Source organism: Dendrobates tinctorius, unplaced genomic scaffold (genome assembly GCF_039654945.1).
Source record: "Dendrobates tinctorius isolate UK_male_01 unplaced genomic scaffold, ASM3965494v1 ptg000090l, whole genome shotgun sequence".
In the NCBI taxonomy this organism is placed as follows: domain Eukaryota; kingdom Metazoa; phylum Chordata; class Amphibia; order Anura; family Dendrobatidae; genus Dendrobates; species Dendrobates tinctorius.
Genome location: NW_027361758.1, coordinates 2,764,842 through 2,785,564, shown reverse-complemented (window position 1 = coordinate 2,785,564; position 20,723 = coordinate 2,764,842). Strand labels below are relative to the sequence as shown.

General features: G+C 44.0%; 1 protein-coding gene across 2 annotated transcripts in view; it reads right to left on the bottom strand.

The window, feature by feature from the left end:
- Positions 1 to 2,304: 2,304 nt before the first annotated feature.
- SETD1B (SET domain containing 1B, histone lysine methyltransferase) overlaps positions 2,305 to 20,723 on the bottom strand; it is a 68,505-nt gene continuing 50,086 nt past the window's right edge. For both annotated transcript variants that reach the window (XM_073585992.1, XM_073585993.1), the window contains 5 exons: positions 11,489 to 11,656; positions 11,158 to 11,289; positions 10,670 to 10,789; positions 10,442 to 10,579; positions 2,305 to 8,624 (listed from right to left, as the gene is read on the bottom strand). In XM_073585992.1, the coding sequence (XP_073442093.1) occupies positions 8,451 to 8,624; positions 10,442 to 10,579; positions 10,670 to 10,789; positions 11,158 to 11,289; positions 11,489 to 11,656 (732 nt within the window). In that variant the 3' untranslated portion in view covers positions 2,305 to 8,450. The remainder of the gene's footprint in view (positions 8,625 to 10,441; positions 10,580 to 10,669; positions 10,790 to 11,157; positions 11,290 to 11,488; positions 11,657 to 20,723) is intronic.

Sequence of the window (20,723 nt, the reverse complement as noted above, 5' to 3'; positions counted from 1 at the left end):
CGTTTGAAAGGGGTCGCTCTGGCTATCCACATCTATCGTTCCTGGTTGTCCGGAAGGAATGCCATGCAATCCAGCGGCACCTAACAGAAATTCGGGGAAGAGTTCCATATGGATTCAGCCTGGACACTTTTGTGGCCCATGAATGGTGGAAGATGCTATGATCTTGGCTGAGGTGGTTTCTACCATGAACAACTTATGGATGTTTATACTACGAAAATATTATGGACATCAGTTAATAAGGACTTTGTTATATAGCTTTAGTTCTTTTCTATCGATCTATACGAGATGTGTTGCCTCTCAGTTGTCCCATGGCCTTATAAATATTTATATAGCAATACATTGTGAGATAGGTTCTCTGAATGTACGTAAGTATTTGGGTCTATAGTGACACTGAGCGTTATGCGACAGTCATACTGCCTCGTATATGTAACCATATGAAAAGATCCAATTTCTGGTGGGTATCTGTTGATATACGGTGCTGATATGTGCGGGACGGCTGGTCCTGTGGGGTAATATCCCCTTGTTATTGGGGTCGATGGATTGGGGGTTTCTGAGCTCAGGTCATCAAGGTATTGTAGGGGTGATCAGACATCTGAATATAGACATCTGAGTATAAATATGGAAAACACATATGGGTACCACTTAAAAGTTGGCGTTTATAGTATGGGCACTGGATGTCCATTTTTTCTATATGGATTTTCATCCTTTGAGTGTTCCGGCAACAATGATGTGGTATGGATGTTAATATATTCACACTTTGACATGTCCAGAGCATTGCGATCTATTCTGTTTTAATTATATTTGTTTGTGCATGTTTTTCCCTTCTATTTGCCCTTTTGCAAGATGGCCACCGGTGTTCTTTATGTGCCGCGCTTGCTGTTCTCTCTGTGTGGTGGGCCCTGCACATGACGGGTTTCTGATCACGTGGGCCCGCGTGTTTCCGGTCGCGTCATGGGTGGTAGGCGTTACCCGCAGTGGGACGCGCGGGCGACACGTCTGCGGCACATCCGGTTGCCATATATAAAAGTGTGCGTTATGTGCCGGTTATCTATGCCCAGAGGAAGGAGCCTAGCGCGCCGAAACACGCGTCTATACATGTGCTCAATGGCGGGGTTAGTTGTGCCTTTGGCAGCATTAGAATTTTACTGGCAATTAGCCGGATAAGACATGGAGCACATGTATATAACACTTGATGGGCATTAGTCCTCTTGGTGGGGTTATCATTGGATAGGCTATGCGCAGCCGTTTCAGAGGTGCATTTTTTTAGTTAAGCCTTGTTACTGCCTTACCATTCGTCCCAGTCTGGAGCATATTTGGGTATAGTATAGGCCTCTTTATATTGTACTGAGCATCTTAAGTGTCTATGATAATAGCCTATGTTTGACTGTGGTTGACCTGCGTGTTATTGCACTTTGTTTGCCGTTTGCACAGTTCCCCCCATTTGTCCACTTTCTACTAAAGATGATATTTAATCTAATTATATTTATTCAGACTGGCCTACCACCTCAACACATTAACCTAATCTATCCCTGTGTGGCACAGCCAAAGGTTTTACCATAACCAGGTTCCCCGCATCATGTTCCCACATGCTTTATGCATCCATTAGCCCTCTGTATCCGTACTGTTACACACTTAACATTATGGCTGGTCCATACAATCACCTTTCGTGTCTACCTTTTTCCTCATAGATTGTTAGCTTGCGAGCAGGGCCCTCATTCCTCTTGGTATCTGTTATGATCTGTGTTATGATCTGTGTGATTACTGTTATGTATATTGTCTGTACAAGTCCCCTCTGAAATGTAAAGTGCTGCGGAATATGTCGGCGCTATAGAAATAAAATTTATTATTATTACTTGTGTCCCTTTATCTCCACCCTCACCTTCTCTGATGACAGCTGTAGCTTTACAGAAGCCAGATGAGGGTGGAAATAACCCTTTACCCACATGTTTTCTGACTGCTTGTGCTTAGTTTGAACAGTCGTTTTGTGCTAACAATACTTTTAAGATTATTTCCATTTAAGCAGTGTATAATTACAGACGACAGAAAATCAAGTAAATGATGGTTTGAGATCTGATTTGCACAACAGTTGTTTGCTTACCCTAAAACGGACCAGCAAATATATTATTCAAGTACTGTTCAACCCCATAATGTGGTCCCCAATGGTCTATTCTGAGCTGTCCATAATCCAGACAGAGGTGGTTTGTTGCCTTTACATCATTATTAATGCATTCCAGTGGGTGGGTCATATGTATAGAACAACAATGTAAAACTGTACACAAGAAACGATACACAATGAGACTTCGGTTTTCTTTAAGAAAAGTGAGTATATTTATGGTTTGCTTTATAAAAATTACTATAATACAATGGTACAGAGTATTGAATTTCACAAAAATATGAACAAATATATACAGGCAAGACACACCCACAAAAAACACTTTCTTCAAAAACAAAGTACATATCCAAGGCAGTTTTCATATGCACAAAAAAATCCCTAAATGTAGAAGATTCTTAAAAAATAATTTTTATTGAACCCGCAAAATCTCCGTAGAAGAGATCTGAAAACAAAAGCTAATGGAGCTAATGAAAAAATAAGTTCTTTTATTGCAAAACCGGTCACTTGGTTGATTTTTTTTTTCTTCCTTAGACTTTTGTGAATTAAAAATATCCTTATATACAAAATAATCCCATGAAACTTTCAGCAGTGTGCCATTAGATTTTTTTTTTGCTTTTTTTAACAACCCCTTTAAAATATTCATTATAGTGTTTTATTTTAACAAATACTAGAATGGCAATATTTGACGAATGAAACAAAAATATATTTATGAAATATTGAAAAATTCACTTGTTTGTCGACGCAACTGCTGGAATTGCTTTGCAGATGATTTGCCCTTGCTCCTGGCAGTTTTTAAGAATGAAACCTCTCCGATCTGTAACAATGAGACGGGCCAACACTTTTGCAGTGAGAAGCTTATGCTCTGCAAGGCTTCTGGCCACAAACGTGTTAATACATATGGTTTATAGTTACTATGTAATAAATACACAATGCTTCGAGTGAGGGGGGAGGAGGGAATCTCCATTTCTTCCATTCAATTTGTTAATGCTTCTAAATCAAACCTAGCTTGACGAAAAAAAAAAAAAAAAAAAAAAGTATTTATACAGAATGTACATGTTATATAAAGCTTGACACAAGCTAAAATCTTCTACTCGTTCACGCCATTATACAATGCTGCTTTGCTACAGATTCCTTTTCAATATGGTAGACAGATGCCAGCATTTTTGTGGCAGGATAACATCCATAATATTGAACAGAAATCCTTATGCACTGAGCTGTGACTCAGAAAGAAAATTGACATTACAATATTCAGCTTAAATTATTTACACACTTGCTTCAGATACAAAGAAATCAGCAAAAAAAAGTCAACTTGTTTCTACAAGAAACAAATGTTTCGAGATTTTGTGTGAAACCTTGTACAGGATACGCAGTTTCTAAGTACACTGAAAACCTTTTCTTCATTTATATATATAGCTATATACACAAGCACATAAAGATCTTAAATTTCCTTATTTTTTTTTTTTCTTTTTACACAAATGCACTGATCTTATCCCTGTGAGATTTTCAAAAACCGTTACATTAGTGCTGTTTTGTTGAATTCTTAATAATAATAAAAAAAGATTTTTTTTTTTCTGGTGAACAGCTACCTTGTGTAAAAACAGGTGAAATGGAAGAAATTCAAAGATCCTGTACAAAAATATTATACTGGTAAAAAGTGACCTTGATGTTGAGATGAGTGCATTTATTAAAGAACAAAAAAAAGGAAGAAAAGAAAACAAAAATGGGAAGAAGGGAAGCTGGTAAATTATGTACAGGAGGCGAAACACGTACGCATGGTTCTTAATTTACATTTCTCTATTGTACAAATAAACATTCACATTTACTTTTTGAAAGCTAAAATGTATTTACTGTATTGAAGAGGTTGGCCGCCTTTCCTAAGCATCTGAAACATGGGACCTGTCTTACTTGAAACCATTTTAAATATCTTTTGAAATTTGCATGAAGGGCAAAGAAAGAATAGTAGTCTTGTATTTGGCTGAATATAGTACTTTTTGTATTAGACAGAGCCAAATACATCGCTGGCTATATAGCTGCCTACCCTATGCATTTCACCTGGAGAGGTTTACGTCTTCAAATGGGCTTAAGTCAAGAAGTTCTCCACCCAGATTTATTTTACAGTAACATGGTTAATGCAGCAGTATGAGATTGTAAGACAGATAATAGTATTGCCAAGAACTTTATATTTGGACGTTCACATGTTGTACACTTTTGAGAATACATTATTTTTCAAAACGGTCCTCTTAAACTTCAAGGGGTTGCCCAGGCACAGGTACTTGATGATTATTAGACAGGTGATCAGTGGGGGTTCGACTCCCTGCACCTCAACCAAGTAGTAGTTTTTGCTCCAGTTGGGTGTAAACACTTTGAACAGAGCCAGCGAGTGTAGATCCATTCAAAGCGTAGCACGCAAGGCAGCACAGCTTGTAGTTCTGAGTAGAAGCTGCACTGCAGTAGCTGGCAAAATGTCTACATATGGCCTTCAACGAAGCAAAAAACAGCTGATTGGTGAGGAGGACCGGGATATTGGACCCTACAGATCCGGTGTTGATGACCTATCTTGTAGATAGGTCATAAAAAACCTATGCCTGAACAACCACAGGGTGAGCAGGGATACATAATTAATCAGCTGTAATCTGCATAGGAACCCGGTAGAAAGTCTTCATTTACCCTGCCACTACAGGGAAAACCAAGAATTATACCATTTTTATGGAAGTCAATGGGCTGTCCATGTAATGTACATAATTAATTTGCAATGCTCTATTAGGTTATCTGAAAGAGGGTTTTCTAAGCCAGTCTCTTTTTAGATCTATGTAATTTGAGCCAGACAGGATGACAGAAACATGCCCTTTCACCAATCAATAGGCGATCATTGTAAAGCACTGTCTCGCCGCCAGGTTGTACTGATGGGAGAGATGGACAAGCAGCTGAGTAGCAGTTATGCCATGTCCCATCTAGGACAGCAGAAACCAAATTTTTGCACCAGTAAATTTTGGTGATGAGCTTATTTAGGATGAATTACAATTCACCCTTAAGTCCTAAATCAAGTCATCACAAATGCTGGTAAATATTAGTGTATAACCTGTATTAAATCTGACCTATCAACTATATAAAAGAAAAAGCGAAGACCTGCACATTGAACCCCATGTCTAAAAACTACTCATCAGAGTCTTACATTTTTCTGTTAAACAAGATATTGAAGAACTGATCTGCCTTCCTGCTATGAAGATATCCTTGATTTTGCGCTAGTTTTATATATTTAATTCCACTGCAACATTTAGACTTCTCTCACTTTTCACTTTATCTCCAACAACAAATGAGCATCGGCGAAAAGCCAAGCATTAAATGGCAAATCTCAAACAAATCTGTAAATGTTCATCTGACGTGAATGGATAGCTTCCATCTGAACCCGTTAAACTAATTAACAGGAGCATGAGTTTAGTGGCCACATCTCAGCAATCAGTGGCCGCTGAGCGGAAGCCCCACAGACTAACTCCTAGCGACCAGGATCCACCAAACTCTTCTATTGATCAGACAGCCTAGCTCGATGTCAACGCTGCAGCGTGACGAACACAAACCGTCACACCTAGCTGGCTAATCAGAAGAAACGGGGATGCCAACGGTTAAAAGGTGATTCGAAGAGCTCCTGTCCTATGGCCACAGATCAAAGATATGAGTGTTAAGTCAAGGTCTTGAGAAATCGATTCATTCATCTCTAGTCTTTTTTTAAGCTGTAAAACAAAAGGTTGCATAATGATAAAGCAATCAAAATGGCTAAACTGGGAGTGTGTCAAATAGGTCAACTTCAAGTACAGGGTCAAAGAACAATGTCTACCAATATGTATAGCAGCCAGACATCTTGAAAAAACAAGCCATGATTCAATTACATACCATTTCAATATCTGTGATGATGATCTTCATTCTAGAGCAATTTTGGGTTTTAGGGATCACTATGTAACCTGCATACTTTCTTATTTTACAAATACTGACAGGTGAAATCTAATGGTTCTAACTTTACATCTATTAACTGCAAACCTTTGGAAGACAAATTCCAGTCTCAAGCAAAATAAAACATCTCAAGTTAACGTGGGGAGGGGCGAGAAGCGGAGTACCTGACACTGTTACTGTGCAATTTCAGTAGAGCTAAAACTGTGGACATGTTTCATGACAGATGTAACATTACCTTGAAGCTCCATTACTCTTAATTCTAGAAAACACCTTAAGCTTTGCAAAAGCTTAAATATTACACTTAGAAGCGCTATTGTTTTTGGAAGCATCTGAAAAATAGGATCATTAGATTATTGGTTTAGATTCAGAATACCGAGAAGTGGTGATGTGACACAACGTTTTCAACACAAGTCAGACCTAAACATAATTGGAAAGGTTGTCTTACAATAGATGCCGTTCAAAAATACCCATGTGTAAGAATGCAGCGGCCAAAAGAAGGATAAAAGGGCACTGTCCAAGTCAAACTAATGCTGAGCAAGCTGAATAAAGTACCAAAATACAATACACAAGATTAGCTAATACTTCATGAAATGCCGTTACATCAAGCTTTAGAAAGGAAGAAAAGATGTGAGAACTTTTCACCTGGCTGCCCATATCAAACGATCATTTGCCACTAGTTTGTAAATAGTAAACAGTGACTCTCCGTCACATTACAGAGAGTCTGGGAAGCCAACAGAACAAAATTTGACCCTAAAAGGTGACAAGGAACTGTTCATGGTGCTAGAAATGTGCAGGTTACCCCTGTATGGTAAATATAGTGAGAAGGAACAGCGAGTTAGATCTTAAGTCCTTCCTGACCATGGACAACTGTAGATGACCTAACACGCAGATTATCAATATGCAACACTGCAATGTGGAAAGCTAAAGCATAACTCTACTTGACAAAGCAATCACCCTACTCGTTATTCCCAACCATCTCTTCTAAGCGACATCCCATCCTATGTTTCAAAGGTGCTTACGCTTACCACTTGACATCCAAATATATTTGTTTCGTCCCATATCCTATATCACTCACCATAGCCATCAAGCCTCAGCCTTACAGCACGCAGTCTACTGCTTCCTTCCGTGACGTTACATCACCATTCATGAGGCAAATGGCGTTTGACTTATTGCTTGCATACAGAGAAGGTAAGCCAAGCCTCATTTACCCTGGGAATAGTCATCACAGAAGGGAGGAGAATAGTACTCAAACTGTGGTAAGGCTGAAATTTTATCTGCTAGGAACTACACATCTCTGACCTATTGTGAGCAACATAGGATTCTGAACAAACACTGGATTAGAATAGCATAAACTTAAAATAAAATGTGTGATGTTTTTCATTAATTTCCCATTATCACCTACACCTTGGTACATCAGATACCAATGTGAATGCGGTCATAGCACTAAGCAAGGCCCATATTTCTGACTTATTCCAATGTGGCCTAGCTATCATTCATACACATGGGCATCTATGCCATGAATCAAAGTTATTTGAGATGCACTGATTTTTATAAAAACGTAAATGGTCACTACCTACAGCCCATGGAAAACGCTTACAAAAGACACAATAATCTTTGCTGTACTATAAACGCTGGCATAAGTCCCTGCACTACGCAGAAACTTCGCTTCTTTCATGGCACCATGATGCCTTTTCCCAATTGCAGCAGTGAATAAATAATGTGTAAGGGAGTTTGACATGCCAGTTTCCAAATGGCAAGGACAAGATCAAGGATCACTCCTTCAAAATTAGTCTTGGACTTTTGTTAAATTTCGCTAAAAGTTGGAAGAAGAGAGGAAAAGACTAAGATTATTTAAATAAATAAGAAGGGAAATATTATACAAAGCAAAAGCTTATCTCACGTCAAAAGATTAATAATGTATAAAAAGGGAATCCCTTTCTGAAAGTTAAAGGGTAACATCTATTTCCAATGGATACCATTACAGTATTACCTCTTCGTATTTATGGTGCGTATCTGATGAGGAAACTAGCAGCATTATGGCATAAAAAAAGAAGGTACCGAATTATGACCTCCACTAGATTAATATTAGTCTGGAGAAAATTGTTGCGATCGGTTTCTCTGTTTTCCACACGTTTTCTGTGCCACTAAGTGGTATCACCTTTTCAATGTTAAAGATGAAAAGTCAAAGAAAATAAAAATAAAGAGCACCAGGGTCTTTACAATCAGAAGCAATGTCATGATGTACATGTGCCCTTCTTGTTCAGGAGCCCAAGAGAAGTGCGAAACCGTTTGTTTTTTTTTGTAGTTTTTTTTTTTTTGGCAAAAGTGCAACTTACACCTCTTACTTGCAGTCCGCTATGGCTGAAAGGTGCATTGACAGGTAAGGGACAATTTAATTCAATGTCCCCCTGCAATTCTCTGCGCCGCAAAGACAAGGGATCTTAACGTCCTCTATAGGGAACTTGTAATCGTATGTGATCTCTTCATTCACATTAATGTATTGTTTGGAGTAGATGACAATCTTCTTTTGAGACTCCACAGTGATGACCTTTGCGTAGCAATTAGGCTGAAAAACAATAAAGAGTGACCAATAAACATATGGAGTCTATTTCCAACACTTTAAGTTTGTTCATGAGAAAAACCCTAATTTTAATAAGATAAGATAATCCTTTAATCGTCCAACCATGGGGAAATTCAGAGCATTACAGCAGCAAGGTAGGAACAAGTACAGATACATAAAGACATTACACTGACAGTAGGTAGGTACATATACGAAAAAAAAAGATATAACCGGACTATCAGTTCACTGTTTGGGTCGTTCTCCGTTTTGGACAGTGCTGGTTATACAGCCTAACTGAAGCAGGAAGGAAGGTCTTTCGATAGCGCTCCCTCTCACATTTAGGATGAAGTAGCCGGTCACTGACAGTACTGCACATCTTTGTCACGGTCTCATGCATGGGATGGGAATCATTCTGCACCATGTAGCTCACCTTGGCCAGTATCCTCCTGTCGCCTACTTCCTGAACTGGATCAAGGGGGCATCCCAGGACAGAGCTGGCCCTTCTAATCGGTTTGTCCAGCCTATTCCTGTCCCTGGTTGATATGCCACTACCCCAGCACGCCACACCAAAGAAGATGACTGATGCCACAACAGAGTTGAAGAAGGATGCAAGGAGTGCCCCCCTAACTCCGAAGGCTCTCAGCCTTCTGAGCAGATAAAGCCTACTGTGGCCCTTCCTGTACACTGCATCCAAGTGATGGGCCCAGTCCAGCTTATTATTGAGAATCACACCAAGGTACTTATAGGTGTCGACAATCTCAATGTCATTTCCCTTAATGTTCACCACTACTGGTGCATTTTTTCACTTGCGAAAGTCCGCCACCAATTCCTTGGTCTTCCCGGAATTAATCCTAAGGTGGTTCCTCTGACACCACTCCACAAAAGCTTGGTTAGTGTCTCTATCAATAGATCAATAGATCTTGGAATAATAATAAGTTCCACAATTGAAAAAAAAGGTTCCTGTGATGAGATAATCTTATAAATGTGCCCCTGCTGTGTATGGTGTAATGGCTGTGTAGGACTGTACAGGGACATGGTCTGATCATACTGCAGCTCCTGGGCAGGGGAGGAGGAAAAGTATACAGACCTTACAGCAGGAGATCACAGCGGATTCTTTCTTTTAAGTAAAACATTGTATAGAAACAGGCTGGGAAATGTTTTACCTCACAAAAAGAATCAGCTGTGATCCTCTGCTGTCCTGTCTGTATACTCTTTTGCTTCCTCCCCTGCCCAGGAGCTGTGGTATGATCAGACCGTGTTCCTGCAAGGTCAGACACAGCCATTACACTCTTGTGGGAGTGTCTCTCCAAGTAATATAGGCTGCATATGAGATGTCCAAGCGTATCCTGGGTGCTGCGGTGATCAATCATATATCAGCACAGCTTAGATTCTATCCCGCACTTATTTCCACTTCATGTGCTTTCCTTCTTTTCTACAGCCTGTGTACCATGTCCTTCCTGAGATTGTTGATACTCCCCCACCACCCCATGCTGTGGAGAAACATGTACAACCCCCTCTATACTCCTATCTCCAACAGTAAGAAAGGACAGATTAGTAACTTTTTCTTGCAGGTGCATGGGCTGAATAAAAGGCTTGCAGACATTCTGTAGTAGCAAAATAGTAGAATATTTGTAAGGAAGACAATTTAGAAAGTTACTTTTTGCATTTCAAATCCAAATGGAATAATTAATATGTGCAAGGATGTACATAGTATGATGTCCTTTCACACTGCTGACAGAATCAATAAGGTCTAGAAGTAAAACGTTTGAACTATTTCAACAAACATCTAAAATAAAAAAAGTAGACAAAAAGATGCAACTTACATTACAACTATGGTTAATAAACCGAGCAAAATTCCCACATTTAGTGGCATCGATGATGGTGTCATGATCCACCCTAAACATGTAGCTGCTCCCGATCCCTTCATCCTCGTATCGCTTTTCCCGCATATCAGCAATGACCTGACGGGAAAAAAGAAACTGGTTATTTTTTACTGAAATCAAAATCACAGACTCAGCTTAGAAATGATATCCTGTTGGCAACCATCTTACCTGACGAATATTCTGTCCCACATATTCAATGACCATCTCATCCGCAGCAATTGGCTCCATGGCAAAAAGGCCCCAGTCGTGAATATGGCTCTTGCAGAAACGTATTTTCTTCTTGCGAAACTGAAATCAGTAAAACACATTCATAAAATGTCTACAAATCTATGCTCCGTTTACAATGGAATTTAAATAAGAAAAGCTGAACGGTCGGATTCTTCACCATATGCTGCGAAACGCTATTGTCCCAATAAAGTATTGGTTCTGAAGACTACAGAGTCTCAGAGGATCCAAATGGACTGCAATTTAAGGGTCAATTTACAAAGACCGATCAGTGATCGAATGTCTGTTAACGCAGGCAGACCAGGTTTCATCGGGGGCTTATCTACAGCATTACAGAATGCTGCAGATAAGCCCCTGATGGCGGTGGCCGCAGATATTAGGGCTAAAATTAGGTGACAGATTCCCTTTAAAAATAAAAGCCACTTCCTTACCTTGAGTTGATTAAATTTAAGCAGATCGCTGTCGCAGCTTCCAGTGAAGGAGGAGAGCAGCCGACGCTGTTCAGATCTTCTCTCTGAACCTGCTCGGGTGGAGGTGTGAGGCTGAGCTGGGATGCTCTTCCCCTGGACAGAAAGGCATTTAAGAGATAAACAGTATAAGTACATTACACTGGGATAGCGGAAAACCAAAAGAGGAGGCAGAAAGGGAAATGTGCTCATAATAATTGCATGTGTCCTTACTGCCCATACTAGCAGGGTGTAGAACAAAACTTTGAGCTACTAGTCCTTATGTTCTGTGCTTTCAGGTGTAGCAATTTCATACCTGGGTATCATTTAAAGGTTCTTCAGTCATAGAGCGATTGTTAATGAGGTATTTTGCTTTGTCCTTATGATCAATTTTATAGTATCCCTCACTACGGGCGCAGCCAGTAAGATGATCACGTAACCCATCATCGCGTTTCTTTTTCTTGGGGGAAGAAACACTGGTTGGTGGGGAAAAATAAGTCAAGGAAAATATACATAAATGTGTTCTTGTAATTTAGATATGCCATACTATGAAATATATGCTGCCGATACACTATATATCCAGCTAGAGCATGCAGATATTGTTATAACTGTTTATTTGCTGAAATTACCAAAAGGGAAAATCTGGCCTGTGAATGATGCAGCTTTCTGTCAAGCCAATAGCGACCGCTATTTTGAAGGAAATCACAGCTTCTAAACATTTCTCAGTGGTCGCACATGTTCTAAAAAATCTGGGACACCGCAAGGAGTGGGTTTACATGCTCTCAGTCTCAGACGCTTTCTGCAAATTTACCTGTACTACACTAGAATCTTGTGGCCACATATATATGTGATCGAATAGTTAAAGGGCTGATATGCAACCTAAAACGGGACACAGTCAAAGCCCCATAGTCAGAAATAGCTCCCACAATAGGACATACTTTCCAACATAGAATAATTCCTATTGCTGGAAATATTGAGATCTGCCACCTTCCATGCTTAGACACAGCTGTTCATGAAAAGGCTTTCCTTGTTCTTATCAGAATGTGCACATTGTAGATTTACGCATCGCTTCCACTAGCACACACATATATATATATATATATATATATATATATATATATATATATATATATATATAGCTTTGATATTGATTCAGAAGAATAGGACGAGTGTCATACAAGTACAATGCAATTTTTCTCACTTAGAATCCATATGCAACGTGTTTTTTTTCTCCGCAACTATTTTTCTACAATCATTTACAGGGCCGTTTTACAGTGTTCTATGCTACAGAATGGTAATGTATTCATAAAAATTGGATAGCGTACGCGTGCCGTCTGTTTTTTTCTTTCGCACCCTTTGACTTGCATTGGCTGATATACGCAACATGTTATGTTTTTTTTTTCCTCAGTCCGATTTCAGCTTAGGAAAAAAAAAACCTAATAAAACTAAAAAAAAAAAAAAAAAGGAGATTTTTGTGTACTCACCGTAAAAGCTCTTTCTTTTAGCCTCTAATTGGGGGACACAGAACCATGGGTGTTATGCTGCTGTCTAGGAGGCGACACTATGCATAATCTGAAAAAGATTAACTATGGCTCCTCCTCTGCAGTATACACCCCTGGACGGCATCAGCCTTCTCCAGTTTTGTGCAAAAGCATTAGGAGGAACATAACAGAAACAACATAACCATGCCTGTAAGAAGGCCACTATGTACGAGCTCAAAGAACAATATGAGAACTCAACCATAACAACGGCCCATAAGGGCAACAGGGTGGCAGCTGTGTCCCCCAATTAGAGGCTAAGAGAAAGAGATTTTATGGTGAGTACACAAAAATCTCATTTACTGTCACCTCATTGGGGGACACAGCACCATGGGACGTCCCAAAGCAGTCCCTGGGTGGGAAGCAATAGACGAATATTGTGCTGACAGGTCCCTAAACTTTGGGCACCGCCGCCTGCAGAACCCGTCTAGCCAGGCTCGCGTCCGCTGAGGACTGGGTATGAACTCTGTAGTGTTTCGTAAACATGTGTAGGCTAGTCCAAGTGGCCGCCTTACACACCTGTTGTGCCGAATGGCCCAGGAGGCCCTTACCGCCCGCGTAGAGTGTGCCGTGATACCGTCCGGAAGAGAATTGTTAAGGCGGTAAGCCTCTTGTATGGTGGACTTGATCCACCAGGCAAGGGTAGCTTTGGAAGTCGGCAGACCCTTGCGAACGCCTTCCGGAAGAAGGAAAAGGGAATCAGACTTCCGGAAGGGCGCAGTCCTAGACACTTATATAGGCAATGCCCTGATGAGGTCAAGCGTATGCAGAGCCTTCTCCACTCTATGAACCGGAACCGGGCAAAGGGATGGCAGTGAAATTTCCTCATTGAGGTGGAAGTTGGACACAACCTTCGGAAGGAAGGATGGGACTGTACGGAGAACCACCTTGTCCTGGTGAAAGGCTAGGAAGGGCCGTCTGCAGGAGAGTGCTGACAATTCAGACACCCTGCGTAGCGAGGTGATTGCCACCAGAAAAACCACCTTCTGTGATAGAATGCGGAGTGAGACTTCCTTAAGGGGTTCGAAAGGTGGTGCCTGCAATGCTGTCAGGACCAGGTTGAGGTGCCACGTTTCCAGTGGACGTTTGTAGGGGGGGGAACTAATCGGGAAACTCCTTGGAGAAAAGTCCTTACTTGCGGCTTGTTAGCAATGCGCCTCTGGAAAAGCACTAAGAGCGCTGACACCTGGCTCTTAAGCGAGCCTAGGGATAGCCTGGCGTCCAGGCCCGATTGAAGAAAACCAAGTACCTTGGGGAGGGAATAAGGGAGTGGAATCTGGCCGTGAGATTCGCACCAGGTAAAGAAAGCTCTCCAGGTACGGTAATAAATCTTGGCGGAGGCTGGCTTCCGTGCCCTGAGCATGGTCTTAATGACGTCCGGTGAGAGCCCTGCCTGGGTTAGAACCCAGGTTCAAGGGCCACGCCGTCAAATTGAGAGCCCCTGAGTTTTGGTGGTGGAACGGGCCTTGTGACAGAAGATCGGGATGGTCGGGGAGACGCCAGGGGGCGTCTGCTGTAAGTTGTACAATGTCGGCGTACCATGTACTTCTGGGCCAGTCTGGCGCGATCAGGATGGTTGGAACTCCCTCTTGTTTGATCTTCCTCACAACTCTGGAGATCACAGGGAGGGGAGGAAATAATGTACAGAAGCTGGAACTGGATCCAGTCCTGAACCAGGGCATCTGCTCCAAGCGATCGCAGATCGCGTGTCCTGGCCATGAAGTTGGAGACCTTGGCATTGAGATGGGATGCCATTAGGTCCATGTCCGGAGTCCCCCAGCGACGGCAGATCTGGTGAAAAATTTCGGGATGGAGAGACCACTCCCCCGAGTCCATTCCTTGTCTGCTGAGGAAGTCTGCTTCCCAGTTGTCCACACCCGGAATGTGGACCGCAGAGAGTACCGGCCTCATGTCTTCCGCCCAGTGGAGGATATGTGCCACTTCCCTCATCGCCTGGGTACTGCGGGTTCCGCCTTGGTGATTAACATATGCCACCGCCGTGGCATTGTCCGACTGTATTCTGATATGAGAGGCTGCCAGCAAGTGATGAAAGGCTCTCAGTGCCAGGAAGATGGCCCGAATCTCCAGGACGTTGATGGGCATGGTCGCTTCCAGTGTTGACCACTTGCCTTGTGCCCTGTGATGTAGGTGCACCGCACCCCAACCTGTCAGGCTTGCGTCGGTGGTCAGAACCTTCCATTGACCTCAGAGAAAGGATTTTCCCCTTGCAAGCGAGGTTGGCTTGAGCCACCAGTGCAGGGACCTCCTGGTTTTCGATGTTAGCCGGAACTCCCTGTCGAGGGAGAAAGAATTCCTGTCCCAGGACTTGAGGATGGCTAGTTGAAGGGGTCTGAGATGAAACTGGGCAAATGGTACTGCATCAATTGCTGCTGCCATCCTGCCGAGGACTCTCATGGCAAACCAGAGAGATCGGGAGGGATTGCGGAGGAGTATGCGAACTCCCAGACGGAGAGCCAGTGCCTTGTTCCTGGGAAGGAGCACCAGACCCCTGGAGGTGTCGAATAGCATCCCCAGGAATGTCAGAGACTGACTCGGGGTAATCGATGACTTTTGTAAGTTGACTAACCAGCCCAGGCGACTCAGAGTGTTGATTGTGATTGACACGCTGACCTCGCAGTCCTTGAAGGTGGGAGCCTTGATAAGAAGGTCGCCTAGGTATGGAACGACTACTATGCCTCTGGAGTGTAGAACGTCCATGGTGGCTGCCATGATTTTTGTAAACGTTCTGGGAGCCGTGGCGAGTCCGAACGGGAGAGCCACGAACTGGTAGTGATCCTGGTCGATAGCGAACCTGAGAAGTCTCTGATGGGCGGGAGCAATCGGTATGTGCAGGTATGCGTCCTGTATGCCTATGGAGGCGAGAAATTCTCCCTGCTCCATAGACTCAATGATGGACTGAAGGGACTCCATGCGGAAATGACGAACCCGTACATATTTGTTGAGTTGTTTCAGGTCCAGTATGGGCCGTACGCTGCCTCTTTTTTGGGGGACTACAAATAGATTGGAGTAGAACTCTCGGAAGCGCTCGGTTGCGGGAACCGGTACTATGACTCCTGCTTGAAGGAGGGGGGAGGAAACCGCGTGGCGGAAGGCACGAGCCTTGTCTGGCGGCTTGGGGGGAACAGAGAGGAAGAACCGGTTCAGTGGGCTGGAAGTGAACTCTATCTTGTATCCGTAAGACACCATTTCCCTGACCCACCTGTCTTCTGTAATAGGCAGCCAGACTTGCTGAAAGAGTAAAAGTCGTCCGCTTATGGGTGGGGTGTCTTCCGGAGTTCGTGAGTCATGATGAGGAGAAAGTCTGAGGTTTTCCTCCTTTGGGCTTTGCCAGTCCTGCTTTCGGCTGCCAGGTCCTGTCCGGCCTCTGCGCCGCCCATGGGTTGTCCCTGCGGGGAGAGCGGTTATGATTTTGTGCTGGACGCGAGACGGACCAGCCTGAAGAATTCCGAATTTTGTGTTTGGTTTCGCCTTTTGAACGTGCGTTTAGGTTTTAGTTGAGGGAGAGAGGTACTCTTCCCCCCAGTGGCATTGGATATCATTGTGTCCAACTTTTCACCGAAAAGTCGCCCACTGAGGTACGGGAGGTGTGTGAGGGACTTTTTCGAGGCAGTGTCTGCTTTCCATTCCCGTAGCCAAAGGATACGCCGGATAGTGATGGCGTTTAATGCTATTCCCCCTACACCTCTTGCGGAATCCAGAGCTGCATGAAGCATGTAATCTGCTACCACTGCTATTTGAACCGCTTGGTCTGACAGCTCAGGATTGGAAGCTTGGAGGCCATCCTGCAAATTTTTGGCCCAAGCCAGAATGGCTTTGGCCGCCCAGACTGAAGCGAACGCGGGAGCCAGGGAGGCTCCTGCCGCTTCGAAAATTGAACGATCCATGCGTTCTACCTGCCGGTCTGCTGCGTCTCTAAGGGTTAAGCTATCTGGTAGTGACAGGAGGGTCTGTGCTGCTAGACTAGAGACTGGAGGGTCCACTTCGGGCGGATCTGTCCACTCCTTGGTGTCCTTCTGTGGGAAAGGGTACCTTGCCTCCAAATATTTGCGATTGGTGAATTTCTTCTCGGGCTACGAAAACTGCTTAGTATCGCCTGAGATTCCGGGTGATTAGAGAAGACCTTAGGCGGTTTCAGAACACCTTCAAAGCAAATCTTGTGTTCTGGGGCTTCCGAGGGTCAATCAGAAATGTCCAGCACCCGATGGATGGAAGAGATAATGTCCTCAACTAGCGCTGCATTGCTAGGGGTACCGGGGACCAGAGACCTCTCCGTTTTGTTGTCTGAGTCGGAGTCACAGATGCCTTCCGAATCCTGCGTATCGCTGAGGCGTTCCCTGGTGGGCGAACTGGGGCGGAGGCCTCCTGTGGTCAGGGATCGCTGGAGATCTGCGTTGTCTGTCCCTAGCAGGGGACGGTCTAGGTGACCTGGAACTACGGTGTCTCTCCCTAGAGGGGGATGACCATGTGCTATGGGATGACGCAAATGAACGCGACCTGTGGGTCCGCTTACGTCTGGGAGAGCCAGAAACAGCCTGTCCCTGAGTGGAGCGGTCCCTTTGCTGGGTAACGCTCATAGCCGAGACATGAACCTGCAGAGCCTGGAGTAATGTGGAGGTCAGGTTATCTATGGACTGCGTCATAGACTGCGACATTTGAGTAGCCCATTCCGGCGTGGTAGCAGACGCTGAAGCATTTGTAGGAGTCTCTTGGGGTTCTGACCCAGTATTTTGGATACAATCCCGGCAGTGCGGGTATGTGTTGCCACTGGGGAGAGTGGTTTTGCAGGCTGTGCAGAATGCATAAAAGCAGTCCTGCCTGGTTCTCTTGTACCTCGAGCCCGTCATAGTGCACCGAGTGCAGAAGGGCTGGCTATGCAAAGGGCCCTACAGGGGTGGCTATGCAGAGGAAACCTATAGGGGAGCCTTATAGGGAATATGGATTCACAGCCCAGTAAGAAAACCCAGCTGTGATCTTACCCCACCAGGGTGCCCCTAGGTCCAGCGCCGTAGATTCACAGCACTGTGCCCCCCGGAGACTGGCTGACGTGCTGCTGTCGTCACAATGCCTTCTCCTGCAGCAATTCTGACCCAGAAATGGCCGCTGAGAGGACGAAGAGGAAGGGGGCGGAGAGCTGAAAAGGGCGCGCAGAGCTATTTAAAAACGAGCCCTGTCTCGATTCGCCCCTTCTATGACACTGTAAGGTGTCATATTTGTCATCCGGGGGGCGGGCCGGGGGAGGAGGCGGTGGCTTCAGCTAGGCCGAAGCCGCGGTCTAAATTTGAAGTCTGATGCCCAGAAGGGCTCCAGGCCGGCGCGGATGTCCGATCTAAACCAGACCCCCCCGGATCTAAAGGCAGGATAGCAGTGGGGCTAGTAACAGGAGCGGGGCCCTGTGAGGAGTCCCCCTGACACGCTATGGAGCTGGCGCTGCCGCAGAGACAGGGGCACAGGAGCCCTGTGTGTGTGTGTGTGTGCTATGACTGCGTGCACTCTCCCCTGGCCCCTACAGGAGCCCGCAGCTGGGCTGGAGGTCCCTGGCTTTGAAGCCACAGAATGCTGCCTTGTACAGGCCCTACCTGAGGGGTCTCAACCTAATGCCCCCAGAGGGGGATTAGGGAGGGTGCTGCTGTCACCATTGAGGAATTGAGGAAGGAGGGGGGCCTCGACTTCGAACCAGTATCCGAGGGACTGGGGAAGGAGCGACATGGGGAATAGCCACCTCAACTTCAACCGGGCACCCTGTAATAGGGGCCGAGGAAGGAGCCATGCCGGGGTCTCGCAGGAGACCCACTTTTCTTCATCTGTAGTCCGTCAGGATAAAAACGGAAAAAAATAAAAAACGGAAAAAATCTTTAGGTGTGCCTCCTATGCGACACTAAGCAAAAACTGGAGAAGGCTGACGCCGTCCAGGGGTGTATACTGCAGAGGAGGAGCCATAGTTAATCTTTTTCAGATTATGCATAGTGTCGCCTCCTAGTGAACAGCAGCATAACACCTATGGTTATGTGTCCCCCAATGAGGCGACAGAGTAAAATATCGCAGATGCGCACTGTCTCACTGAATAACATTGGCGAGGTGCAATACGATTTTTTCTCTCGTTGCACTCGCCGAGTTCATACGCAAGTGGGAACGAGGCCTTAGGCCGGAATCACACATGTGAGAAATACGGCCGAGTCTTGCATGTTAATACCCAGCTCTCGGAATGGAGCGTGCAGCTGCATAGCAATACATGGATATTAACATGCGAGACTCGGCCGTATTCCTCACATGTGTGATCCTGGCCTTAGACAAAACCAAAGAGACACATATGGAAACAAGGCATAAAGCAAGTGTGAAGTAAACCAGAGTACATGGGCAAACCTTAGATTTCTCAAAGTCTCCCACTATTAGGGCTCATGCAAATGAGGGTATAAATCGGAGGTGTGCTGTCCAATTTTTGATCGGCTAGCACACTGACCTGTTATTAAATAGGTCTGTTCAAGTCAGAACTCGAATGATTTCTCATAGACTCGCCTGCAGCCGTTCTTACTGATAGTTTTGCACATACCCTTGGCATTCGCTCAAGCAGCTTTATCAGGATTCACCTGGAAAGCCTTCCTATGAACTGGTAGGTCTCAGCAAGAGATCTCTTGTGGAATCATCAACCTTCAGAAAGTGTTTGTGACCATCAAGTGTGTCTGGCAGAGGCAGTGTTGGTACACAGTTCCATACAGTGCAGAGCCCTATTCCACAACTGCTCCAAGCTAGAATATGGCAAAAACCTCCATTACTTTAAGATATGAAAGCCAGCCAGTGTGGAAAATTTCTAGAACCTTAAAAAGTATCCTCATGCGCAGTCATGAAAACCATTAATTGATATGAAGAAACTGACTCATGAGAAATGCCACTGGAAAGGAAGATCAAGAATTACCTCTGCTGTAGAAGATAAGTTCATCAGTTTACAGACTCAAACTGAAAATTGACAGCACCTCAGAACAGCCCTCATAAATGATGCACAGACATCATGTAGCAGAAACTTCTCAACAGGAACTGTACAGAGAAGAGTGCAAGAAGCAGGCCTTTATGGCCAAAATGCCACGAATAAGCAACTCAAGATCACAAACAAGACTTATTTGGGCCAAGCAACACAAGAACTGAACAACAGATCTGTGGTAGTCCGAACTGTGGTCTGAAGACTTAAAATTTGGAGATTTTTGGTAACAACCACCATGCCATTGTGAGACACAGAATAGGTGAGCAGATTTCTACGTGTGGTGTCCATAGTAAGGCACAGAGAAGGTGTGATGGTGTGGGAGTGCTTTGCTGGTGACACAGTTGCTGGTTTATTCCAAATTCAAGGCACGTTTATCCAGCGTGGCTAACCACAGGAGTCTGCACTCAGTGGGGTTACCATGTATTGCAACAGGACAATGACCTGAAATAGCTTTCAAGGCTATGTGACCAAGAAAGAGAGTGAAATAGTGTTGCGTCAAATAACAGGGCCTCCACAACCACCCAATCTCAACAGAGATGATTTTGGATGAGTTGGACACAGAATGAATGTAATGCTGGGAACTTCTTCATACTGGATTGTCATTCCAGGAGACTACCTTAATGAAGTTGATTGAAAAACGCCAAGGGTGTGTAATGGGTCATCAAAGTTACTTTGAGGAATCTAAGGTTTATCGGTTTATCACGTTCTGCTTTGTTTCTTATATTTCTGAAGTCCTTTGTATCCAAATTTATTCTTTGTTTTTGCTGCCTTCAGTCTGAATCCACAATGTGAACAATCCAATAAGGACAAGGAAAAGCATTGCATGAACAGGTGTGTTCAAACTTTTGACCGGGACAGTACATTTGATGATAATACATAACAGTACTATCTCCCAATACCATTTCCACACATGAAATCGATCATAATATCTCCAATATATGGATACAGTGGAATAATGCGACATGAGAAAGGAAATTAATGATTCTGCTACTAAAAATGGCGTAAGCTCCCCCCCAAAT